This window comes from Nomascus leucogenys, chromosome 14 (genome assembly GCF_006542625.1).
Source record: "Nomascus leucogenys isolate Asia chromosome 14, Asia_NLE_v1, whole genome shotgun sequence".
Classification (NCBI taxonomy): domain Eukaryota; kingdom Metazoa; phylum Chordata; class Mammalia; order Primates; family Hylobatidae; genus Nomascus; species Nomascus leucogenys.
In genome coordinates, this window is record NC_044394.1 from 1,607,990 (window position 1) to 1,635,908 (window position 27,919).

Sequence of the window (27,919 nt, forward strand, 5' to 3'; positions counted from 1 at the left end):
ACACAAAGAAAGAGAATAAGGTAGTAAGCTATTTTCTAATATCAAGGCCTTAATTCTTTCTTGGATAATCAGAAATGGGAGAAAATTTTCTGGGTTCCCTGGATGTACCAGGGTTGCCATATCTTCTATACAAAAATGGAAAAATCTATGACCTGACATATATGTGGGAAATGTATGGTGTGGTATGCCTGTGTGTGGGACTAGAAGCAAGCATATTTGAAATAAGTACAGTTTCTGTTTATCTGGTATGAGTCACAGGGTGACCAACCAACCCTGTTTGCTCAGGATGGAGGGGCTTTCTGGGATGCAAGAATTTCAGTGTTAAAACTGAGAAAGCCCCAGGCAATCTGAGATAACCTTTGATGTATGTAATATATGGCTCTTAAAAAAAAAAAAACTCTTATTGTACTCTTAGAAGTTCATGTTGACCAGTACAGTGCTGTCGCCTTTGTTCTCTCCTTTGACCAATGTGGAGGAATGAGGCTGCCTGCTTATAGGAACATCAGAGATTTTTCTAATTCTTAAACTGGCTCATCTATCCAAACCCCTCACCCCTCTCCCACTATTTTTCTTTTCCTCAGGCCCAGCTCCTTGCCTCTTAATGGTCGTGCTCACAGCTTTGGGGCTGAATACTCAATTAGCCACTGCAGCGCGAGAAGAGTCTCCCAGCTTCATCCATCCTTTATCCATAAAGAAGGCCCAGAGCTCCTTTTATATTTGCTAGGGATTTTTCACCAGAGTACAGAAAAAAAGTCATGTGATACACTTTTAAGTCATAAAAGGACAAAAAACTCACAATAAAAATATGCATTTGGAAATCTTATATGCACAAGGAGCAAGTTCTAGCTCAGTTTGTTTATATATTAAGTTCATGCCCAAGAGGGTCAATGCCTTCTCTAATCTATCCCTAAGCCCCCTTTACCTCTATTATTTGCAGGCTTGGTGAGGGAGCCTCTATCCTATGCTGCTTCTGCTTCTCATGCCCATTGGAGGCAATGCATGTAATACAAACCCTACGGAACTGGGACCTCTCCAGCTTGTTCAGAGCTGGTTTAAGGTCCTTGCTCTGCCACTTTTTAGTTCAGTATACTTAGATGAATTATTTAATCCTCTAAATTTCAGTTCACTTGTTACATTTGCACAGAGACCTAGAAACATTAAAAAATATTATTTACATGTTCCCAACCTCCTAAGGTGGCTGCTTCGTTTGCTCTCACATTCAGCACAATAGATAATTGTAAGGCATACAAGAATTTCAACCATCAAAGCTGTAAGCAAATTCTCTATATTCTCTTCATGATGACAAAATAAGCAGTTGAATATTTGCCCTAAGATTGGAAATCAAAAAGTTTATCCATCAGTGCTCCATAAATTGCAGTTGATGCTTCCCTGTGGCACTAAGATAGCTGTCAAGGTGGAAAATGGGGCTTAGGCTTGGAGATAGGAGTCTTTGGGCAGATGGTTTGCACTGCCTCAGGTGGAGTTAATTCTCCCTGACCTCATGGGCCCGTTGTAAAGATTAATTGAGAAGTGATCTAAAAGTGTATGACACACAGAGTAAGCTCTTGCCTGTTGGTTAAGTTGGGCACACTCCTTTTCTCCTCTTGGCACAAGGCATAGAAGTGCCACATGCTACTGAGTGGAATTTCTATCATTTTCTGGCTCTCCTCCTTACCTGCTTAGAGTTTATGGCCCATCATCCCTATCAGTCCTTTTTTTTTTTTTACAACTCTACTCTTTGCTGCTCTCTTTCATCAAACTCACCTGTCATTCCTTATAGCTGGTTGGACCTAGCTCTCTGCCTTCTCTGTTCTTATCCCCAAGCTGTTTAATGAATCTTGATAAAGATATACAGTTATCATTTCATCTGTAACCATAAATCTCAGTGTGTTTCACAATTCTCCCACATTACTCTAGTCAACTCATGCTCCCCCATTCAGGGTTAGCTATTTTATTATCTGCCTTCCCCATCACCCAAATTTCCAACTCCCGCTCCTCACTCTCAGTTGATGACCTTGATTCTCATTTGAGAACATAAAGCAGAGCTACTTTATCCTCCCACAACCAAACCTACTTCCCCAGCTGCACCTACACAGAAACCCCCCTCTGTCCCTCCAGTTATGGGGGTGAGCTGTCCCTTCACCTACTGGTGGCCAGCACCTCCTTTCTTGGATAGGATCCTACATTCTCTTGCGTGGAGGAGGACTTGACACCTACAGAGAATCTGTCTTTCCTTAGCATCACCAGTGAATTGGTTTATTCTCATCAGCACAAGTATATCCTAATATGTCCTGGATGAAAATATGTCCTTATTTTGATCCCTCTCTCTAGCTAGCCTACCCCCATTTTGTGCTCCCTTTTATGTCAAAAAATTTTTTAAATAGTTTTTTATACTGTCTTCACTATCTCATTCTATATTCATTTATCAACTTTCCAAGCAGCTTTTCTTCCCCCCACTATTCCACTGAAACTACTCCCATCAATGACTTCTGTCTTGCTAAATCAAATGATCAGCTAATTGCTCTCTCCAGGAAAAAAACTTTATTCTTCTTTTGGCTTTTATGGCACCACACTTTCTGGATGTCCCTCCTTTCTCACCGGATGTATGTGCCGTCTCAGTCTCCATTGCTGGTGCCTCCCTTGCCTGCCAATCTCTAAACGTCAGGATTCCATAGGACTCAATTCTTAGCCCTCTTTTCTAACTACACTCACTCCCTAGATAGTCTAACCTAGGCCCATGGCTTTAAATATTTGTTATATGCCATGGACCAACAAATTTATATCTTCAGCCCCACTCCCTCTCACAGTTTCCAGACATGTATTTTGCCTATTTGACCTTTCTATTTGCATATTTAAAAGGCACCTCAAACTCTGTAACTCCAGATTAGAATTCCTGATCTCCCATCCCTGCCAAAACCCACTCCTCCCTCAGTCTTCTCTATCTCAGTGTATCAAAGGGCCATTCACTCAACGACTGCTCTCTTTCTCCCACAATGTCCAATCACTCAACGACTGCTCTCTTTCTCTCACAATGTCCAATCCATCTGTATGTCCTGCTTGCCCTACTTTTGAAACAGATATCACACTACATCACCTATCTGCACCTTGCATCTACCATGTCTTATGTCTCTTCCAGATGACACAGCGGCTTCCTAGTGTTTTGTTTCCATCCTTACCTTGTACAGTCAACTTCACTCACAGCACTTGGAGTGATCTTTTAATAACATATACCAAGTCTTTCCAATCTCTTTTGAAAGCTTTCCAGTGGTTTCCTATAACATCAGCATTAAAACCAAACTCCTTTCCATAGCCTATGTGGCTGTTGACAATCAGATTTTTGGCCATTTTTCTGTAACCTGAATTCACCCTCTGCTCACTGTACTCTGGTCATAGTGACCTTCTTCCTGTTTATTGAATGTGCCAAGTCTGTACCACCTGATGGTCTTTGAGCAGCTGTTCTCTTTGGCTCAATAATCAACTTCCTGGTGTTCACTTGCTTACTCCACTTAGGTTGGCTCAAATGTCACCTCTTCCTTCAGTGGGGCCTTCCTGGCTGCCCCATCTAAAATAGCAACTCTGGTCTTTTTTCATTCTGTTTTATTTATTAACTTACCACATTAAAAATATTTTACATATATACATATATGTGTGTGTATATATATTTATGTACTTTATCGGTTTAATATCTGTTCCTGACCAGATCTCTCTTCAAGGCTGAAAGACTTATTCCCCCAGCTGCTGGGGGTTCTCAGTGGCCATCTCTTTCCCAGGATTGTCTTTAGCTGATAAGAGCCCCTGTGCAAGATTGCACCTCATTCCCAGTGAGCCCACAGTCAATGACTGACCTATACACCTGTCTAAAGATGAGGGTTCCCTCGCCACAGTGGGGGACCATTTTGAAGGGTCATCGCAGTTTCAGAGCTTTCCACGGGGTCAGCTGCAGCCTTTGTTGAGCCTGCTTCACGGTCCATTCCTTCTTTCTTCCTTTTCCCCGCAGGACTTAAGCCCGAGAGCCCTTTCCAATGAACTTCCTGTGCACAATGTCCATGTCAGAGGATGTTTCCTGGGGAACCTGATCTGTAAAACCTTCATGAAAACATAAGTTTCACCAGCGCTTAGACCTCATCTGTCTAATTTTCAGTTATCTTCCCAGAGCCTAAAACAGTGCCTGGCACATAGCAGGTGTTCAATAAATAGTGAGTAAATGAATGAATAAAGTAGAAGGGCTGGGATCAGACCCAGTCCTGTGTGATCTCAAAGGCACTGTGTTCTCTGCCCCACAAACACTACCACCCAGGCAATTCCAACTTACAATTAGAAATTCAGTTCCATTTGAAATTCTGCCCTTGCTTCTGCATGCACCTGGTACCAGATGAAACTTGCAGTTAGCTAAGGCACACAGATTAATTGAAAGAACTCATTCCCACAAATGGTGAACCAGGGAGAGCTCATGCATGGCAGTGTAATTACTTTGGTCATATTGACACATCAGAAGGCCCCTGGAGAGCCCAGAGTCAGGCTCAGCCTGAGGTTTCCATCTGAACTTTGTATTTCCGTAGGCCTCTCTCCCTTGAAGTCAAATGACATAATTTTAACAAATTTTGAGTGTGTGAATAATTTCTCCTTTTCTTCTGCCCTGGTATGTATACTGATATTAAAGACTAGAATATTTATCATGTGGGCAGTTCCTGCCTGCTGGATTTGATTTTGTTAAGAAGCCGAGTTTTCCTCTGACAGCATTCGACTCCACATCTTCTTATTCTTGACTTCCACTTTAGACACTTTTGGTATTAGCTAGCTCTACACCAAAATAAAATGGGAGGGAGCCAATAGGAATAGCTAAGTATACTGACCACATTCATTCCTGACTACTGGAGAAACACAAATCTAGTTACTAAATAAAAAGCCAGTTCAGATAAGGAATGATGCTGTATCTTCCAAATGACTCCTGTCGCATTCACTGGATTAAAACCCACAGTGTCACCACTTATATTCCAGTGATGTATTTAGTACCCTACTTTACCAAATCACTAGGAAAGCCATGGACTGTAACATCTGTCCAAATGCAGAGAGAATCAAACTCTGATTATGCTAATCTGATATCGACACAAAGACATTAGTAAAATAGGCCACTCTCACTGAATAAAATGTCCTTGGCTTTCATAACTGATTTTTTGACTTCATCTGGTTTTCTGCAAAAGCCAGAGATAGAGCTGCTTACATCTCAGGGAAGACTGTACCCTCCAGCGAACGCATGCTCCAGCGCACATGATATTTCAAAGCAGCTGTGCTATCTTTCCATAGCCACTATAAATGTGCAGGCACTTCCTCGTCACAGGTGAGATAGAAGGTGAAAGGTGTACTGAGATATCTCTTTCCTAGCCTCTGTTAAAGATAAAAAAAACTCATTTTTTTCCAGCTAAAGCAATACCAAAGAAGACTGGATGTCATCCTGGTTATGTAGAATTACCCTGAAGGGGAACTGAGAGTTCTTTGGAACTGGAGGTCAGGCTTGCAGAATTAGTCGCTATTTATCTGAAGACCGAGAATCCAGCTTGCTACCATGATTTCAAGGAACTGAACGCCACACAAGTCAGGTGAAATTCAGAGGTAAATGCTGCAAATTTGAAAGGGGGAAGCTCTGTGTCCTCTGCTCTTTTTTTGAGCTATTTTGAGACATGGGAAGACACTAAAGAAACATAGCAAGTATTAGAAATAAAAAGCAATCCTTTATAAGAGCAAAATTACAGTGTTGAGATGAAACGGAACCTGTCAATTTCCAATCATCTATTCAGAGGACAAAGACCCCATTTCAGGGAATCTTCTACAGATGTTCTTTTGATAGCTTTTTTATTTAATAGTCAACTGGAGGCTCAGCTTTTTGTAATTTAGTTTCCCAGAAAAAGCATCCTATTCTCTTAGATCATTTAGTACCTCTGAGATTTGCAGTATTCACTCTTCCGAAATGTTCGCATCTCATCGATGTTAACTGCAGAAAGTAACAAGAATGTCGAGAAAGACTCCTTTCTTCAACAGCCTGCCTGCCATCCCATAGCCCCTTTCTCCATTTTCACTGCACTGGCTCTTTTAAACTACTGCAAGTTCTTCCACTCTGTAACTAGAAAAATTTTTCGCTTCAATTTTAAAAATTATAGACCTGTAATAAAAGGTTGCCCTGCACTGCTTGCTTAATCTATCTGCTCCTCCTCTTATCATCATCTTTTCACATCCTGGTGACTGAAGCTGTTTAAACTAGACGCACCATGAGAAGCAGGGTGATAGGAGTTAATAACAGAAGGGGAGGCTCATGTCCTTTTGTGGGTTCATCTGGAAGGTGGGGGGAGGAGAGGCTTAGAGAGGGGCATGGTGAGAGGGCAGCATTAGAGACAATGTGCTCAATCCCCCTTGATCCTGCCCTTAAGCTCTTTCAGAAAACTTAATCTCCAAAGATTTAATTTTGATTATAAACAAAATATCCTTCTAGCAATGGTAATTGATAACAACGAAAGAGCAGGGAAACACACCAGCTGATTTCCCTCTTCTGAATCAGCTGTTCCTGATGGTGCACAGCTTTATTTAACTGTTTTGTTCTTCCTTCTACCCCACCTCATTCCACAAAAGGCTTGTTATGGCTTACAGGATAAGAAAAACATACTGAATCTAACATTACGTGTAACAACAAAAACAACAACAAAAATCAAAGCAGATTAAAGACAAATTCAGATAGAATGGCAGGATCCAGAGTAATTCACCAGTTTATAAAGTTCCTCTAACTTTATTACAAGTGAAAATTTGGCTCTGAAGGCCTTGACACTCAAAGGGAAATGGACAACATAGTTACACCGTTCTTGCAGAGAGGAAAAATAAAACACATCAATTGCTCAAAGGAAGCAAGGTTTTTCCTAGCAATTAGGGCTAAAGAAATTTCTCATCTGGGGCTTCCTTCAGGAAGACCCAATGACACAATGTCCTTTACAAAATGCCAACAGCAATTCCCCCAAACTGCTCATAAAATTAAGTTCTGCAAAGCAAAATTAATCTTAAACGTGTTTGTCATTGCAGGGAGGGGACATATTTGGTCTGTAAGTTATCACTTTTCAATTTATCACTTTTGTCAAGTCTGAACTGTTCTATGTTAAATTTTCAAGTAAAAGCCAGTCTCTGCAGTGAAAAGAATGTGGGTGGAAGACATAGGTGATCATGCACCTTGGCTAGTGGAATAAAAGTGGAGACGGCTATGGGCCGATTTTGAACCTAAGGCACTATGTGGCATTACATGGTTCCACTTGCCCCTCCAAGAGCTCAATCAATCTCAGTCAAGAGGCCATGCTCTAGGTAGCTGCTGCCTCTTCACCCTGGGCTATAGAATACATCTGACCTTGACTTGAAGCTTGAATCAGACCTTCCCCAGCAGACCTGAAGACTCATGAGCAAGAAATACACACTGATGTTTTATACCACTGAGATTTTTGTGGTGGTTAGATAGCGTTATTGCTGCAATAACTTACTAACACCCTGCCTTGACGACTGCATGAAGTTGTGCAGACTAAGTGAGAGAATGATCTTGGATATTATTCGCATATCCAAATCGAATGAGCAAATGAAGAGTTAGAGAAAATGGTTCATTCTGTATAGCATTACCAGATCCATTAGTTGACATGTTATATGGATGCTTCTGCATTGCAATAGGCCCTGGGTATATTTGGTCTGCCAAGCAGGATGAAACGCTGAGTTGAGACTGCTGGTTGGAATGATACAAAAAGGACAATCGACAAGGGCAAAAGAATGAGACAGAATAGTAATGAGCCACAGAAGGAGTCTGAAAACCAAAATGGAAGTCTAGTTGGTCTATAGTTAGGCACTAATCATCTGATATGATGGAGATACCTCTGCAGAATCTGTGGAATTTTGAATTATCTACTTGTCATTTTCTGGGGAACATCATAGAAGTGATAATGAAATCACTCAAATTTCTGGATATTCTTTAACCTGGCTTGGCCATCCTAGTCCAAAAAAATATAATAAGCATTTATCAAGCACTGACAATTTCAGTGCATATTAATTGGGCACCTACTATGTGCCAAATAATTTGCAGCCTCAGAGATAAGCAAACAGACCATTAGACATGGTTAAATATATGACAAATTATAATTACATGAGTGATTACATTAGTAATTTATGTAAATTACTACACTTCATGAAGACTAACAAGTACAGATATCACAATCTATAAAGCCCACAAATCTAGCACCTATTTCACCATGTTATATGTAGCACCGTTACCTCTTTTGTGGACGAAGTAGTATAGTAAACTTGATGGAATAAATAACACCGACTTCAAATTACAAGGGTATTACATGAGTAGCCTCTATTGACATAATTTCAAGGGTCAGCTATTTCTCTGTAAAATTAAAATTAAATTCTGAAAACACTATGTGCTAGGCACAATAATGGGAGCGTTCCAATAAGCTGTAATCCTTACCACCATTTTAAAATATTAGCTCCAGTCTACAAGTCAGGAAGGAGGCTCAAGGAGGTAAAGTAACTTGCTTAGGGACCACTGGAGTCCAAGTGCATTCCTTGTTTTCATGCATCCTGCCACCTTCATAGTTTATTTACTGTGCTCCATATGGTGCAGTCACTACAAAGCAAATGGCAATGAAAAAGAAAAAAAGAAAAAAACTTGCCTGCCATTTCTCTTCTTCATAGCTAGTGAAAGAGTTTACTAACATCAGTGTCAATGATCATAAAGCTAAAACGTCCTAAGCCTTAAATTTGCTTTTCGAATACCAGCATTTCAGAGGCAGATTACCTGACTCCAATAATATGCCTCAAACCTTGCACTGTGTGTGCAATGAAAGGGAATATTTTCATCCATTATAAGAGGCTGTCAGAGGAAAACATTTTCCTGATATCATACCCAAGAGAACAGCGTGTGAAGCAACATTATCATATTTTACTGAACTTTCATATACTCCGTGCAGTATAATGTACATTTTATCTTTTGAAAAGCCTTGGTAACAAAAGGATAAAATATCCATCTAAAACTCAAAGTACATTCTAATAATGCTGCATTCACATTAATAGCATTCAAAAAATCTCATAGCCTTCTGCAGGCAGTTCACTTGTCTGTGCTAAGAATCTATCCTTCAGTTACAGGAGGAAAAGCTCATCCCAACGGCTTTGCCCACTCTTTATAGCTGGGAAAGAGGTGGAAGCTAAGGGGCAGTGTGGAGGGCATCCATTAACTAAGGCTTCCTCCTGAATGGCAGGCTAGTGGGAGGAACTTCTTTCCGGTGCACAGGGAGTTAAGTCGGAGCTGAATTTGCATATCTCTTTAGAATCACAAGGGTATTGATTCTAGCCTCTAAAACATTTACATAAAGGTTTCAGGACACCCTCAGGAAATAGCAAAGGAAACTTTGGAACTGACAGTGAGAATCCCCAGAAAAGCAGGGGGGAGGAAATGCACCAATTTTTGGCAGTTGAAGAACTGAAGGCAGGGTGAGTCTAAAGACATATATGCCTAGGAGAGACATCTTTGTGTTGGTGACTCAGTCTCTGAGTCTCATCTTGTGCAGTTCACTCAAATGGCATCCGATCAAGTATCCAGGAATCCTGTTGTAAACTGTTTGTCTGAGATTTTTGTGAAATTTCGGAAAGCCATGCCATCTTCTGGGAAACTCAAGACTAAAGTCCCTTTAAGATCAGACCTTTCAGGCTTGGGAACAATTTCTTTATTTGCTTTGGAAAAATACCACTGTCATGATGGGAGTAGCTGTGTCATGTTTCAGCAGTGCTTGCAAGAGTGGAGTAGAATGCTGTTGGGTTACAGAAGTCCGAATGACCGCACCTCCCCAAGCACCAGCCTCCAAGGAAACATATGTCTCCCAGGACTGTGCAGAAGGGATGACCCTGGGAGGCTGGGGTAAGCTGGCAGCAATAGTGTTTGGTGGGGATGCTGAGCCAAATACCATTGCAATCAAAGCCTTTGATTATCCTCTTCCTGGTGTGACTTGGGAACTGAGGGTCACCCTTGAATTCCTTTCAGTCTTAACACTGAACTAGGAGAAGTACAAATGTTAAATTTCCATCTATTATCATTATTATTATCCACAGAGAACTGAGGGCAGCCTGAGAAATGAATGGCAGGGATGTGTCAGCTTTGCCCCTGTTAAATTATGCACATCATATGAAATGACTTAAAGGATGACTGCCTAGGAGAAACAGAGACAGGCCATTTACACTGGCCAGTCCTTTGAGGCTCATGACTTTAAAAGTTATTCCTGATCCACTCTGAGCCCTGAGGAACTTGGAAATGTGCCTGTTACAGTTTCCAAAGTGCAATCATGCTTTTGGGGTGAACATCCCAGCTGCAAAAACACTAAGGTCTGTCCTTATTTCACAGTAAGAGACAGAGCCAAGAAGAGAGGCTGCAGAGGAGACAGAGAGAGCGCCACTGCCATTTTTTACAGAGAAAAAGCATACATATCATGACCCAGAAATTACAACTGTGTGTTTTCCCCTGACTCTATAGCTGCCAGAACTGCTGCAGTGATGATAACTATCTTGGGCATTTTATGTGCCATTTTTTTGATGACGGGTGTAAAAAAATTAACTACCCATTCAGAAACAAAATTCAGTATGTGATTCGTCAACTTGCCAGGGAAGAGAGCAACGGTCAGATAACAAAGCAGACATGTAACACCACTCCTAAGCATAAAATACGTATAGTGCTAGAGCCAAAACAAACAGGCTGCAGAGATGCAATTAATAGGCTGAAATATGGTGATATCAGAGCACCCACCATCCCTCATGCTCTCAAAACACGGCAAAGAGAAGGAAATTGGCTGAAGGTCAGGACTCTTCTGACCCATGCTGCCTTCTTCCTAAGCCCTTGATATAGATGGAATGTATTTCTCCCTGTCTTCAGTTTCAGTGCAATGTTCTGTAAAGGAAACCAGTTTTGGAGCCAGACAACCTAAGATTGAAACTCAGCTCTATTTCTTGTCATCTCTTTAACTCTGGGTAAATTATTTAACAACTGCACATTTCAGTTTCGTGGTTTGTAAAACTGGCCATCTGAGGTCATTTGGGGAATTAAATGAGATAAAATATGTATGTATAAATGGCAGTAGTAAGTACTCAATATATTTAGTTCCCTTCCCTTTTTTCATCTACTTGTAATTCCAGGATATGGGGCATTTTAGAATTCATCTATTTACTATTTCATGCAATAAACATTTATTGACTGCTTTCTGTATATCACATACTTTGCTGCTAACCAGATGCTGACACAGCCATAAAAATTAGTGGGCCAAAAGGAACCCAGACTGTAGATTGAAAGGGGTCATCTTTATGCACATCTTATGCCTCATATCTGTTGATGTCTCAAGCATCCTACATGGATATTACACCATCCACGTAGGAAATACCAGATCTCACGGTAACTGGCAAGGACAATTTGTTCGTCAAAACAGATTTTGTTGCTCCCACTTGAATGCCTCCTTTAGAAGTCTCTGTTATTAATTCACCTCTGAAAGGTGATCGACAAACTCTTACATTCTTCCCTTTGGTTAATAGATTGATTGCGATCTATTAAAAGTCAAATTAAAGTTCTCATCAAGTGTGTAATCCTGGGAGCTTGTGTAACATTCAGCTTTCCCATGTCTTCACAATTCTTTTAATTTTATATCTCTAATCACAGAGGCCAACAACACAGAACAGTTTGACTATATTAATAAAGTTACTTATTTATATATTATCTGTGACCACTTGCTTTCCCCCATTACATTCCTCCAAGTGGATAACTTACAGTTATTAACTTTCAGGAGGCCTCTATATATCATAGCATCATACCATTAAGCCTTTTGGAAATTCATCACAAATCAGTATACAGATGACATTGATGTCTTATTGCTATTCATTCCTCCCGGGCCGTTTTTAGCAGTTCATTTTTTATATTCCTGCAGTGCAGAAATATGGCTCACTCCAGTATCTGTCCTTTTTGTAATCGCAAAAGGAAAGCTTGGCAGTTGTCATATATTACACTCTTGAGGAAAATGCTAGTAATACGTCGAATTGATTGAACAGCATGGACTCAAAACTGCTTGGCATAGGGCTATTTCCTCACTGCTATTAAGATTTTGGTTAAAAAAAAAACCTTACCTTTTAGATTCAGAAACTGTGAATCATTAAAAGACAATGTGTAGAATAAAGATCACATACTTAAAGGAGCCTAAAAGCTCCCGCCTATTTCCTGTCTTTAGATTTTGAACGTATTTCCAGCATGCATTGACAGTGTTGCATGCTATGCTGCTGGAAACACAGTGTCATTGGCCAGAAGCTGATTGCCACCTGGGTTGTGAAATAGCCCAGGACTTCCCAGGCTCTGGAGGAGTAGAAGCTTAAACTGGTAAAGAAGTTGAGAACATTGTGACTGTCAAGGCACTGGGCAAAAGCCATACCTATATGCCATCCTTATCACTGCAAAGGTGCCACTAGAAGGACTACGGTCTTGGAGGAGGCAAGCAAAGAAAGAAGATTGATATGGTTTGGCTGTGTCCCCACCCAAATCTCACCTGGAATTGTAGCTCCTACAATTCCCATGTGTTGTGAGACAGACCTGGTGGGAGGTAATTGAATAATGGGAGTGGGTCTTTCCCATGGTATTCTTGTGAGAGTAAGTTTCATGAGATCTGATGGTTTTATAAGGGGGAGTTTCCCTGCACAAATTCTCTTGTCTGCTGCCGTGTGAGACATGCCTTTGACCTTCCACATGATTCTGAGGCCTCCCCAGCCATGTGGAACTTAAGCCCATGAAATCTCTTTTCCCTTATAAATTACCCAGCCTTGGGTATGTCTTTATCAGCAGCATGAAAATAGACTAATACAAAGATGTATTAAAAGATGAATTAAGATGAAAGTAAGAAAAGTCGTAGCTCCATATAATCAAGCCTATGCTCTCCCCTGCCCCTCACCTTTGTGAATGAGGTAGTGCCAACTGGGCCTGGGGGACCTGAAATACAGGGCACAGGCAGTTCCATTGGAATCATTCTTCAGGAGGCCAAACCATGGCCACTGGAGAGCTTTCCGATATATTTGTAACGAATCTGAGGCTTTCTTTCCAACACCAGCTACAATAGTTGGTGATCCACCTGGGTTCACTTTTTGAGGTCACTGGACATGTCCCCCAGTTTCTATTAATTTTGACTGCAATCAACTCACCTTTCTTCTGGGAATTGCCCTTGACCTCTAAAGAACAGTGGTGTGCTGATAAATCTCTATCATCCAGCTCTCCAGATAAAAAAGGGGGCTTATATGTAGCATTTGCAGATTTCTGTGGTGTTAACACCCCTACCATGGTGGATTTCAAGTCACCACCTTGATGGCACCCAATATGGAGGTGGGAATAGATACACATGATGGGCTCTGAAAGGCAGGATAAGCCAACTCTTTAAGGATACCACTGTACAGGAGACACCTTGCCTGGGAATACCAGGGAAGAGATGTGCCTTTTAGAAGGTACTGAAGGCTGCCACCCTAGGCCCTAGGAGTGCATGGCAGGATGAGAGCACTTTGGTGTTATTCACGCTTAGGAGGTCCCCGTGTATGTTAAGCTGTTCTTGCATTGTTATACAGAAATAGCCAAGGCTGGGTAATTTATAACGAAAAGAGGTTTAAGTGGCTTACAGTTCTGTAGGCTATATAAGCATGACACTGGCATCTGCTTAGCTTCTGGGGAAGCCTCAGGAAATTTTTACTCATGGCAGAAAAAGTGTCAGCAGGCAAGTCACATGGCAAAAGCAGGAACAAGAGCCAGTAATGAAGAAGATGCCACACATTTTTAAACAACTGGATCTAGTGAGAACTCACTCACGAGTACAGCACCAAGAGGATGGCACTCGACCATTCATGAGAAATCCACCCCTATGGTTCAATTACCTCCTGCCAGGCCCTACCTTCAATATTGGGGATTACAATTCAACATGAGATTTGGAGGGCACAGTATCCAAACTATATTACTGTGGGATCAGGCTATGGTTGGGCTCCAGTTAAACTATTATCTTTGCTGAACTTCTCCCCAGGCCTACTTCCTCCATTCCCTGGCAGCTTTCACATGAGAAACTTCTTCAGAAAATTATTTGCATAAGAATTCTCATCTCAAGCTCTAAACCTATGCTTAGAGAGCATCAGACTCTGGAAGGGTGACACAACACTTATTTTGAACAGATAATTTTGTGAAAATCTTATTTTATTTGAATTTGACAAGCTCAGAATAAATGACGTGAGAGTCAACAAACACTGAATTGATTTCTGTATTCAAACCTACCTAGCAACGATGCATTAAATAGCAACATACTAAGCATAATGTGTATTCATTTTCTCCATCATAGTGCAAGTAATGCATTTTGCTTATATTGAGAATAGTGAAAATAGCTAGTTGGCTTAAAAGGAAGGAAGAGTGGCTTTTCCTTAACTTAAAAAAAATAGTTTCTGACTATTTCAGAGGAAAATGCAAATTGAGAAAAATCTCTGCTCCTTAGATGAGATGTGAAAAATATTCTTGATATGAAGGTGGCAGAAAATATTTTTAGGCAGGTGAGATGCTGCTAGTTTGATAGGTTTCTATTAGATATAACATACCAAACTGTGTGCGTGTATATATTTTCACCCATTGGTAAGAATGAAATCATGTACCTTCATCTTATGATATTGTATGTAAATGTTTCATGTGGGTTAGACCATGCATGTTTCAGAGCTAAGGGCCAGAATGGACTAACATCTTATCAAGTGTCACATCTGATGAAGATCTGAGTAAAAACAGAACACTAATCTGTTCAGAACATTAGGTGGGCAAAGATAACATTAACAAAATAAAACTATTGCCTTACTGAATAGACACTGGGTTCGCTCTATGAGAAAAACAGATATTAGGCTGAATGGCTTATTTTCACATTATTTGCAGTTTGGACCTTGGCTCCAGCATACTATAGAGCAAGGAACTAAAACATCTAACTTTTTAAAACATTAAAAACATAAGATACTGGAAAGAGATGGATCATTTTAGTTATTCTTAATCTTTCATGCAACATTAATAAAGTTGTATCTATATGACATTAAATCTTCATCAGAAAAATTAAGTCTGAGAGCTGCTCAGATGTTCAACTGTTTATGCTGCACAGACTCCTCAAATTGCATTATTTATTCCAGTTTTTCAGTTTTAATTTAGTTCTTTTGTTTCAGAAACCAAGCTTAGAAGAAAATGAGCATTTTTTCTTAAGTCCTTCAAACAGAATCTACTATATTTCTTTTCTGAGGTAGTGGATACATTATTATTTATTTTTATTTTAATTTTCCAAACAAAGATACCTGGTTTATAGGCAATAATATCCCTTCAATAGGATCCAAAGTGTCTGAGGTTTACATAGAACAACTTTGTGAGTTTATTCAAATGGTCAGGCTTACAAGGAGTAGATCAACCCATTTCAGAGCCTTCTTGGAGAGAATGTACAATTGATACCAGCTTTTTTAAGATCAACATCAAAAGCTTATCTTAGGTGTATGTGTGACTGTTTCTGCCGCTGTCCAGGAAATCCACCAGTCTTACCTTTTTAACTAAGGTAAAACCATTTGTCTCAGGCTGCTTGACAGGTGGAGCTAGTCTGTAAAAATTAGCTCGTATTTTTGGCTTTTCTCTCCCATGTTTAGATGGATGGTAAGAGAGCCGAGCTGCAAGCAGCATTATGTGAATAACACATTTTGGTGCCTACATTTAAGAGGCTGGTTGTTTTGTAAAATGCCTGTTAGTTGTTGTTTGTTTGTTTGGTTATTTTTGAGATGGAGTCTCACTTTGTCACCCAGGCTGGAGTGCAGTGGTGCGATCTCTGCTTACTGCAACCTCCACCTCCCTGGTTCAAGCAATTCTCCTGCCTCAGCCTCCTGAGTAGCTGGGACTACAGGTGCGCGCCACCACACCTGGCTAATTTTCGTATTTTTTTAGTAGAGACGGGGTTTCACCATATTGGCCAGGCTGGTCTTGAACTCCTGACCTCATGATCTGCCTGCCTTGGCCTGCTAAAGTGCTGGGATTACAGGCGTGAGCCACTGCTCCCGGCCAAATGCCTGTTAGTTTTATCTGTGGGATTATGTAACCAGAAAACTAAAGTGGTATGATGTGATGGATATTGAACTCATGAGATTCCTGGAAAACATTCTCTCTTCTAGGAATTCATCTGCCTATAAATTAAACATCTCAAGTTAGTCCTTCTATAATTTTTAATAAAAATTATACTCAGTTCTGGGATAACTTGACTTTTCTCTCATTTAAGTACCGTCACTAAAATTGTACAACTGTCAATCTTTCCGTGTTTAGTTAAAATGCTCTATGAAATTGGAGAACCAATTTCACTCATACAGAAAAGAGAAGGCACATGTTCCTTGGTCATATGTATACAGAACCAGGAGAAAAGAGGGAGGAAGTGAAAGGACAGAGAAAGAAGGACAGGGAAAGAGACACAGGGAAATGAAAGGGAGAAAGGAGGTTGGTGATAAAGACTGGAGAGAAAAGAAAAGGCTAAGAGAGTAAAAGAGATGAAAAAATGAGAAGAAGTATAGAGAAATAAAGGAACATGATGCAGGAAAGAAGAGCAAAGTCCTTTCTAATACTCACAGGAGGAGTAAAAAATGAGAGAGAATTAGACACACTTATGAAAGACTAAAGCCAACAACCAGGTGTATCCTTGGGAGATTTGCCTAATGACTCTGCGTTGATTTTCTGGATGATGTCAAGAGGTAAACATTACAAGGAACTGCCAAGACAGTGAGCAGCAATCCTCAGCCGAGATCTAAGCTCAGCAATGGTGCATGAGAACCTGATACCCACAACAGAATGCTTCTGCGCTGAATCCATTTCCCAACTTAAAATACAGCATCTTAGACTTTCACATTTTGCTTATCTTTCATCACTTTTCACTGCTATGTACTGAAATCTTTCACTCCCTGCAAAAAGCTCTGCTCTGAGTACAAACACAATTACCTCAGTTCTCATTTTTAAATCTGTAATCAAAGTCCTCTTTTATAACATTCATTTTGTTCTGAATCCTTCATTCCAACTACTCCGAGTACAATATACCAAAGGAGAGAGCCCGTATCCAAAACTTTGAGGAATAATTTTGATAATGGTTAATAAGGGGACAATGCAAGTTTCTTCCAATGCTAGTGCTTTAAAGGGTGTTTTCCTTTAGGAGGATTTACATCCTAGTTAAATCCTCATTCCAGGATGGCTGCAAGCAAATATATTTGCACACGTCCCATCTAACCACTGCTCATACAGAATCAAAGTACATCAAGGTTGGAAGGGCATTCACAGGTCAAGTCAAAGCTCTCATCTGATGCTTCATTGTGTTCTACAATTTCAAGGACCCCTCAGTGCCCATCAGAACTATTTTTGTGCCACGGGTCTCAATGAAACAGAAGGTCATTCAATTTTCACATAGCTTGAATTCTTATTTTGAATTGAAGTCTGGCCAAAGTTATTTCCAAACAGCAGAGCTAGTTCTCTCCCATGTCTGAGCCTGCACAGAAAAGGTACATTTAAAATCAGCTGTAATGACTTCTTAAAATATTTTCCTTTCCAATAGATGCATAGACAGAGAAAATTGAATATAAAACATTTTGATTTTCATTACTTTCTTCCTCTTCTTCTGTACTTCACTGTGTCAGTGTGTTTTCTACTAGTTAACCTTACTGTCAGCACTAGGGTAACTGATGCTGACATTCCAGATACTGTCTTCTCAATGAAGGGTATTGCATGACAATGGCCTCACTTGTCGTGGATGTAGAATCTCATGTACTGTATAATTAGACTGAATTCATCTCTTGGCATTTCCCCTGTGCTGTTTACTCAGCTGAGCATATTACCCATTAACTTCCTTTACTTTTTCACATGTAGTGTTCTTACAGAATATGTTGCCCAGCCTGAATCTGTGACATTTTATGTAAATATAGTTTGAGAGGAAAGTTTTATCTTTATGCCTTTTGGGTTTGGAGTACTAGCGAGGTGGCTCTGAATTCTTCTTCTGTCTTCCGCAGAGTTGAAATCACTTCACCTCTCAGTACATATGCTATGAATTCTAATGCAAACATTAGTTTCTTTGACAAAGAAATTCAACTGGGAGTTATGTTTTCTTGCTGAAAACAAAAACACCCATGATGGTAGCTAACAGCATGTTCTTCACTGCCAGTCAATAGCTTGATAACTTGCATTATAACCTGCCTAATAAGTGCATATTTTCACATAATTCTCTCCACCACCACCCTGAGAGGAAGGTAGAATGACGATGCTCCTTTTACAAATGAGGAAACTAAAGCTTAGAGAAGTTAAACCAAATAAACCCTTTGTTTAGTAATCAAAGATAATCTTGGTTCATTTTGAATCAACCAGCACCTTCTCACATTTATCTATGATAGTGCTGGCTAGAATATTCAAACTCATTTCTCACATCTGGTCATCCACGGCCATGTATTCTCTCCCAAATGGAGGTATACACTGTCTCGCTTATCCTACTTTCCTCTAACCACAACTTTTTAAAGTGCTCCTCATTTTCTGGAAACTTCAACTTGTCCTGGGCTTTATTCTCTGTGAAATCATTTCCAAATGATTTCTCCTCTGGTCCTCCTTGGCTGTAAGCCCTTTCTCCTGCATCTCTACATGCCATTTAACAATATTATTTCTCATAAAATTCCCCGTGCAGCCACATCGATATCTTTAGCTCCTACCAGTTCCTTTTTTGGTACTATTGTTTGTAATTATATTACCATAATCTTATTTTTAAGAGCTTCCCAATCCACTAGAGCCATCTTCCATGAAGCAATGAGACCACATCAATTTTAATCATGATATTTTAAAAATATGCCTTTTGAAGTTTTCATATCCATGTCTGACAATGCCTAGCTTTTTTTTTTTTTAACCTTGCTACCATTATTTCTAAGATAACACACCTACTTTTTCCTAGAGTTACTGTCCACTCCACATCACTAAGCCTTTCCTTGTTGGTTAGAATTAAATTTAAATAACCAGACCCCTATCACTTTCTCCTGGAAAGGATATAATTGATATGCCAATAAAGGAATTTGTCTAACCACAAAATACAGATGAGTAAGAATTGCATCCACTTCTTCAGCAGCTCTTAAAGATCTGCTGTATCCCACAAATATACATAAAATTACACATACCATTTTCATATCAGAGTTTCAGTGTAAAAAGGCCTTTGGTGCTTAAAGACAGCTACTGAGTTTTAAATGGGTAAGGATCCTTATCCAGGAAAATTTAACATCAGTTATCCAATAAAAATTAGCACCACAGCAACACATTTAGATGACAAAAATCGATCGACCTTTTTCTTTTCTTTCCACCTTCTGCATATAGAGTAAGATCATCTGACATTTAAGATCCTCCTGCAAGTTACATTTCTTTCTAAACTCCCTTTTCATGCTAGCTCATATCCTACCACTTCCATAAAGTCTTGTTTGACCAACCCAACTTCTTACTCTCATTAAAACATTAACGCCAAGATGACTGATTTGCTAATTAATCATTTATTAATATCTATTAATAACTTAATATCTATTAATAACTATTACCTCAAATAGTTATTTAAATCAGTTACTGCCATTTAACTTCTGTGCATCCATATTTTCTCCCCAAATATATCGTAAATTTTTTGAAGGAACATAAAAGCCTCAAACATAAAAGGTTTCAGAACATAGCAATGTGGACATGACATGAATGACAATGATTAAATAAAGTCAACTAAATTTTGCAATCAGGTTCACAGGAAAATTTTAAAATACAGAAGTGATAAGATTTTAAATACCAAACCAATTCACATTTCTTATTTTTTCAACTTATTTTAATAGTCATAAAAAACATAACTGAAAATCAGTTTTAGTAACAGATTCTGTGGATAGCAAAGTTATTTTTCACTATGGGCCTTCTCACATTCCCCTCACCTTGGATCATAGCAACATTTGGTGAATTCCACCTAAACACATTTCTTGGTAAGCAAGGGTACTCGGTTCAGTTCAAATCAGTCAGCGCTGTCATGGATAACCCCAAGGATATCAAATGAAAATATGAAAGCATATTTATCATAAGGAGCTCTTAATCTAAGGGCTAATATCTATAGTATATTTGTCTTACAATTCCTTACAAGGAAAGCGAAATTAATATTATAGGCCAAAGTTCAGATCCTAACATAAATATAAGTAAGGTGCTTAAGAAGCCAAATAAAGAGAGATTTCACAGTTAGCTAAAGAGATCAAGAGGAATTTAAGAGAGTATTGGAGCCACAGAGGTTAAAAGCAGGGGTTTGGACTCCTTAGGCAAGTGGGGTGAAGGGTATATTGTGGCCAAAGCACAGATCCCAGGAAAAGGTGAGATGCATTCAGTTTTGTTTGTTTTGTTTGTTTGTTTTTTAAAGTTTACACTCTCGCTGGGAACGAAAGGTATATAAGAAGTATAATGCAAATGTCTCTGGAAAGGAGATTTGGTGCTGTATTATAAGGGCTGTGAATGCCAGGCCGAAGCATTTATACCTGATTTATAAGCAATTATGAGTTTTATTAGCTCATATTTATTTCACGGGAAATGTGGAAACTTCCATGTAGATATACCTATAGCTTTGTGTTGGATGTCTTCCGATCGTCCATTTGGATCCATCTTTACCTTGCTTAGGGGCTTGGAGGCTGGCTTGCATGAACTGATTGAACAAGCTCCTTTGGCTTCTGCCTTCTTTCCGTAAGAGGGGAGGAAAGGAGTGCAGTCAGGGCCTTGTTCCCCAGCTCCACCCTTAGGAGTTGCCCTGAGCTGGTTGCTTCCCTCACTGAAGGTCAGGTGTTCCTCTCCATGGTTGGTTCGTGTGGTCTCCAGGTGTGGTCCTCACTCCCTCTCCTCACCCCTTCCAGACCTGGGGTGGTTATAAACAATCCCTCTCTGAGGGATCCTCATGACTCAGCATGTTCCATGTCTCCTGCTGAGAGTCTCCCTGATGTAATCCCCAGGTATCCAGAAATCAAAAGGAAATTGGCGACAACAGTAGTTTTAGCCTCTACTGGGCAAAATTTCAAACAAGAAACCTGAAGATATGGGGAAAAGTCTGCTTCTTTGAGATAACCTATGTAGGTCTGCAATCTGCTGATGGCCAGCTTCTTCTCTTTTTTGCTTCTCTCTCTTTCTCTGTCTCTCTTTTTAAAGATGGGGTCTTACTATGTTGCTCAGGCTGGTCTTGAACTCCTGGCTTCAAGTGATCCTCTCACTTTAGCCTCCTGAGTAGCTGGGATTGCAGGTGCAAGCCACTGCACCCCGCTTCTTTTTACTTCTGATATTCCTGACTGTGCCATTAGGCTAAGGTCAATTATTTCTACAACCTGTGTGCTCCTCAGAGGTTTCAAGAACTTCTACCCTGTGTATCAGGAACAGGTTGTATTCCAAAAACTTGTACTGGATGTCTGTGAAAGTCTGTCAATTCATTAGGGAAATGTAAATCAAAATCACAATGAGAGATCGCTTCACAACCATTAGGATGGCTATTTCAAAACAAATAACAAAAAAAAAAAAAAACAAATGTCTGTGAGGATATGGAAAGATTGGAATCCTTGTGTGTTGCTGATGGGAATGTAAAATAGTAGAGCCACCGTGTAAAAAAGTGTGACAATCCTCACAAAGTTAAATATAGATATGCCCCAGTAATTCCACTCCTTGCCATACACCCAGAAAAACTGGAAGCAGGGACTCAAACAGTTCATTGTATACCAATTTTCACTGCAGCCTTATTCACAATAATCAAAAGCTGGATGCAACCCAAATGTCTATTGATAGAACAGACAAACCAAATGTGATATATACATACAATGGAGTATTATTCAGCCTTAAAAATGAATTAAATTCTGATACATGCTCCAATATGGATGGACCTTGAAAACATTATGCTCAGTGAAATAAACCAGACATAAAAAAGATAAATATTATGTAATTCTACTTATATGAGGTACCTAGAGCAGGCAAATGCATAGAAACAGAATGTAGGACAGAGGTTACCAGGGGCTGGGGGGGGATGGAAAATGGGGAGTTCTTGTTTGCTGGGTATAGAGTTCCAAGTTGGGATGATACAAAAGTTACAAAAATGCATAGTTGTGATGACTGCACAATAGCCTGCATGTACTCAATGTCTCTGAACCATCCACTTTAAAACGGTAAAAGAAAAAATGGCTGTCAAATATTCTGCAGCAGAGACCAAACACAGGACCCATATGAAGAACTATCAGTAGTTCAGAACTCCTAGAAACGACGAGATGATACTGAGGGCGGAGAGGAACTTAGACTCCAGCACTGGACTGGAAGTGTCAGGAAATGGCTTCCAAAGGTGCTGTCATAAATCTGAGCTGCTATGAATCTGGGATTAGATTCATTTTTATTGTTTCCCTGTTGTACAGGAAAAAGGCTGTCTCTGACTATAATTTTACAAAAATGCCAGTTTTAAAAATAATTTGTTGATTTGTGGTTAGTAAACCAGTACAATCTTTATGCTCACATCTATTATTTTAGGTTCCTTTTGGCACTGCAACAAATTACCCCATAATTAGTGGCTCAAGTGAACTCAAATTTATTATCTTATATTTGGGGAGTTAGAAATCTGAAATCAGTTTTGCTGGGCTAAAATTAAGGTGTCAGGAGGGCTGTATTCCCTCTGGAAGCTCCAAGGAAGAAGCTGTTTCTTTGCGCTTTGCAGCTTCCAGAGGCCTCCTTGGCTCGTGGCCCTGTGTCACTCCGACCTCTGCTTCCATCCTCACTTCTCTGTTCTCTGATTTGGACTCTCCTCCCTCTGTCTTTTCCTTTTAAGGACTCTGTGATTACAAGGGGTTTGCCTGGATAGTCCAGGGTAACCTTCCAGTTTTAAAATCCTATATTTAATCATATCTTCAGGATACCTTCTGCTCTATAAAGTGACACATTTAGAAGACCCGTGGATTAAGATGTGGACATTTTTGGGAGGAGACACTATTCTGTCTACCACATTTATCAACTCCAAATATATTTTGAAATGAAATGGAAAGAGAGGTTAGAACATAAGTAATTTTCAGATTACCAAATTAATGCAAGTCTGTTTTAGCAAATCTAGAAACTTTAGAAAGGAAAAAATAAAACAGTATTATCCTTCATCCAAGTCTCTTTTTTAGATCCTACTTTTTATACTTAACATATGACAAGGAATTGTCGTGTCATAAACCACCTTTTATACTTAGATCCTGCCTTTTATACTTATGATCCTACCTTTTATACCTAACATATGATAGATCCTACCTTTTATACTTAACATATGATAAGGAATTGTCACGTCATTAACTACTGAGGTGTCTATTTTATTAAACAAGTTAAAAGATGAGAAAAGATGACGGAACTAATTTTTGGTTAAAATAGTAGAATCGGCAAGTGGATTTTAGTCTCAGTTTTAATATGTTTTTCCTCCTTTTAGATATTTTAGATCGGCAGATAGGTTTCTATGTGCCATATTTCCTTCCTTAAAGCTAAACTCACAAACTTTCAATGCCCACCTATATCAAATGCTCAAAGCAAATATCTATATTCCAAAATAATTGATTGAAGTTATCCATATTTTACTCTGTGGTAACCTTCTCATCCTGTATTTCATCTTCAAATTACCAAGAATCTCACTTATGTGACTAGTACACTAAAATTAAAACACAAACACACTGCGTACACTCACTTTGGTCTGAGCAAAAAGACAGGAAAGGTGAACATTTTTGTGAAATTTTACAAGTTCAATGGCTAACAAGGGTCTCAATCTTTAAAACAGTCAGTGAGGTTTAACTCAGTGTAAAACATCATTTATATCATAATCAAACTTCTTCATATATGGAGACTTTAAGCAACCTGAAACCACAAAGAATTATCTCCCCAACCTCCTCCTTTTTGATTGAGTTAATTTAGTAGCTTTAACTAGAATGGATTAATTAGCTCCAAACAATGTAGCAATCGGATGTTAAATTTAATGGGGCCAAAGGGTGGAGATTGGTTCCAAGGTAGGAGTCTTATACCTACATACAACCCAGCCTTAAGGGCATGCCATTTGTAAAAATACAATTACAGATTTAATATCCATTATGCAAAATGTTTGGGATCATAAGTGTTTCTAATTTTATTAATTTTGGATACTTGCATATATCTAATGAGATTTATTGGGGATGGGACCCAAGTTGAAACAAAAAATTCATGTATGTTTCATATACATTATATCTTATGTAGATAGCCTCAAGGTAATGATATACAATATTTTAAATAACTTTGCATGAAACACAGTTTGAACTACATTTTGACTGCAACCTGTCACATGAGGACCCTAAAAGGTGAAATAAATCTCATTTTTAAATAAAAATGAGTATTTTCTATTACATTCAAGGCATAGTGCATAGGATGAGAGGGAATACTATTATTCCTTGTTATTCTTGTACTGAGGTTGAATTTTAGCAGAGTAAGGAATAACTATTATTCCTTGTTATTCTTGTACTGAGGTTGAATTTTAGCCTTAAACTATGGTAAGGAAAGCCCTTGTTCCTCCATTTGAGCCCAATATCAGGTCAAACATGTTAAAATAAACATAGTAACACAAGTCAGGGGCTTCCAGAGAGCTGCATCATGGTTTTGTGCATAAGATACACTTGAACACCAGAAAGAATAACGCTTGTGGATAAAAATGTGACACAAAACACATAGTTACTGGGCTGCATTTCATGTACTGACACCCAGCTTGGCTCAGACTTCAAAATGTGACATCTTGTCCAAATTCTACAAAACTTCCCAGTCTTACAGGGTGATTTTCAAATTTATTGAGTATTTCTTTAAGGGAAAACAAAAATCAGAGCAGTGATCTGAATTATCACTTTCAAAACAAGTTTCCAACTCATTAAACATCACCTTCAAAAACGTGATGCAAACATGATTTACCTATTGCCTAGCAAATTAAGGCATTTCATTACCAATTAGTTTATCACGACCAACTATATTTTATTTTCTACCTTTCACAAATGCAAAAGGAAGCATCAGACAGTTCTCAGCTCTTCAAACCACTGACAACAAAAATTGTGCCAGATATAAATATTTACATCATGAAAAGTAAATGTTGCCAAGATTCCAAACTCCAATGCATTTGAAAATTGGTTTGGATCAGGTATACTTTACTGACTTGGAAAGATACAAAATCATCTGTTCAAAAAATATCTCTAAAACAAAAAAAACCCCAAATCATAACATGTGAGTGATTTTTTTTAAATTTTGTTGTTACTATACTTTAAGTTTTAGGGTACATGTGCACAATGTGCAGGTTTGTTACATATGTATCCATGTGCCATGTTGGTGTGCTGCACCCATTAACTCGTCATTTAGCATTAGGTATATCTCCTCATGCTGTCCCTCCGCCCTCCCCCCACCCCACAAGAGTCCCCAGAGTGTGATGTTCCCCTTCCTGTGTCCATGTGTTCTCATTGTTCGATTCCCACCTATGAGTGAGAACATGCGAGTGATTTTTAACACTAGACTATCTCCCAATCTCTTCTTTCCCAATAAATTTTAGGGAGAAGCTGTGTTGACATTTTTTTCTTTCACATTAACATTTTTCCTTTAAGACATTCTAATGGAAAGTAAAAATTATATATCCATTGTTTGTGTTAGTTTGACACATTTTCCATCTCAATCCCAATCTATACTTTATCTAAAACCCCTTCAAATGCTTGCCATGACTCTTAGGCAAAGGATTCAGCTCCCGAACACTGCCTCAGGACCTGCCCTCTGCTGTCCTGTCTAGCCTACCATCTTGCAAGCCCCTCTTCGCTCTCTGTGTTCAGCCTTGCTGGCTACCTTTCAGCTGCATTCTGGAACTCAGGCACCAAACTCCATTCTGTATCTTGGGCTTTTCCACCCCCTGCTTTTCCTTTTGCCTAGAATGCAATTATCCCCTACATCACCCTCTCCAAGAAAGAAAGAATGACTGAATATTTAATCATAACTACAACTCTTCCTTCTTAAATACTGACCGGCGAACTCACATGTGTTCATGACTTTAAATAAATAATTCACCTTTTTAAAGAGAAATGTACTTAGAAGCCATGACAAGTTCCTTGCAGGATTTATAAAAATAAAACTATAAATGGAACAATAATTAGGATAGCATCATTTTATATGGAATCAGAGCAATAAACCAAATGACCTATATATGACCTTTCCACAAAAATGCTTCTCAAGTCATATTTAAAACAGTACACAAATACTGCATAACTAAATGGTGTCGACCACATGCAATGTCTTTTAAAACCTGCCTTGCGACCTGAGTCAAAGTCATTTACAGCTTTTTGATGAGTCATTAGGGGTGTGTGTGTGTCTGTGACAGTTACATGGTACAAGAAAATATATTTCAATATATCAGAAGGGGAAAAAGTTAACTTACAAACTTCATGGTATTTATGGTGAACAGACTGCACAAAGGAAGAGAGAACAGAGCCCAATGAGCCCAAACCCTAAAGAATCAGCCACTGGTATTATCAAAAGTTGTCGATAATTTTAACCTCAATTTTTTGCACACAAATTATTTTCCATTTCTCTTGAGTTAACAATAGCTAAATTACCTTCGAACACAATTTTCTGCATGTGCTTTTTTTTTTTTTTACCTTTAACAACCTACTCAACAGTAAAAGCCAAGTAGACATGAACCAGCAAGAGAAATGCTAAGATTCCAGTGATGAGAAGACCTGATGGGCACCTGTGCCCTTCCACAAATTAAGGAAGAGCTCGTTATGGGGGAAGGAGAGTGAAGGAGGGATTTAGGTGTGAGAATTACAAAGCCCAGCTCAGCATTTCTGTGCAGGAGCTAGGATTCTTAGCAAGCAAGATGCCCCTAGGAAGATTAATTATTGATTTTCTTATAAATCATCTAAGGTGATTTTTGTCTGTTTTTTTCCTCCCAAGATGATAAACGTCTGATTTTATTTTTGTTAATTGGTTTTCCCACTTCACTGAGGTTAAAAGAAGGCCTAGTAAAGCAGTTTCTTAGAGGAAAGATTTTCCCAGCATGATAGGCAGGAGTGGCCGCTGTGCTTTCTGTCCTTTATGGGGGTACCGAGGTTGTCTGATAAGTCTTCAGGCAACCTCCAGGAGGTACAGAGTAATCAGAAGCACAAATGTTTGACTAGTTAGGGAGAAAAAGCACAATGTAGACATATTTCTATCTAATGGCAGCAGTTCTGAAGTCTGTGGTATTCCTAGGTGGGAGAACAAACTCATCACAGAGACGGAAGCCTTGAGGATCAGCTTTCAGAATCAAGATGGCCCCATCTTCAACTTAACCATGGAAGCAATATGGTGGCTTACCTTCCTGCCCCCCGTGTTGATTCGCAGGGGTGTCAGAAAGGGGTCGAAGATCATGTGACTGGTCTCTATGTTGACTGGCGACTGCTGTTTCCCCACAGAGCAAAGATTCCAAGCTGAGTTCACCAATCCCCAGAAAGAAGGAACTAGAAACAAAAAGAAATTGTAGAATTAAGCTGAGTAGCAGGTTGGGGAAACAACATAAACAGAGCTATGTACAAACATGGTAAAATGAACGAGAACCACCAAATGTTCCCACCCATGGAGATCCCTGGGGGTTGCTGTGGTATTTTCCTGGCCTGAATCTTGGTCCACTTCTCTGAGTCTTACCTGCGTGATCTCTTGTCATAAGATTTTCTTGTTTGAGGCCCACTCATCCTGCAGTTTCTTTGTTGAGTGCAATGATCCTAACACTTTAATGCTATTGTTCAGGTCTCATCATCTTTGCAATATGCCTGGGGTAGTACAAATATTTAGCAATTC

The 27,919-nt window shown here is 39.3% G+C and overlaps 1 protein-coding gene across 3 annotated transcripts in view; it reads right to left on the minus strand.

Moving 5' to 3' along the window:
* The window catches only part of CA10 (carbonic anhydrase 10), a 520,530-nt gene that overhangs the window by 271,211 nt on the left and 221,400 nt on the right, over positions 1 to 27,919 (minus strand). For all 3 annotated transcript variants that reach the window (XM_003272273.2, XM_003272272.3, XM_030827146.1), the window contains one exon: positions 27,440 to 27,582. In XM_003272273.2, coding sequence (XP_003272321.2) covers positions 27,440 to 27,582 — 143 coding nt within the window. The remainder of the gene's footprint in view (positions 1 to 27,439; positions 27,583 to 27,919) is intronic.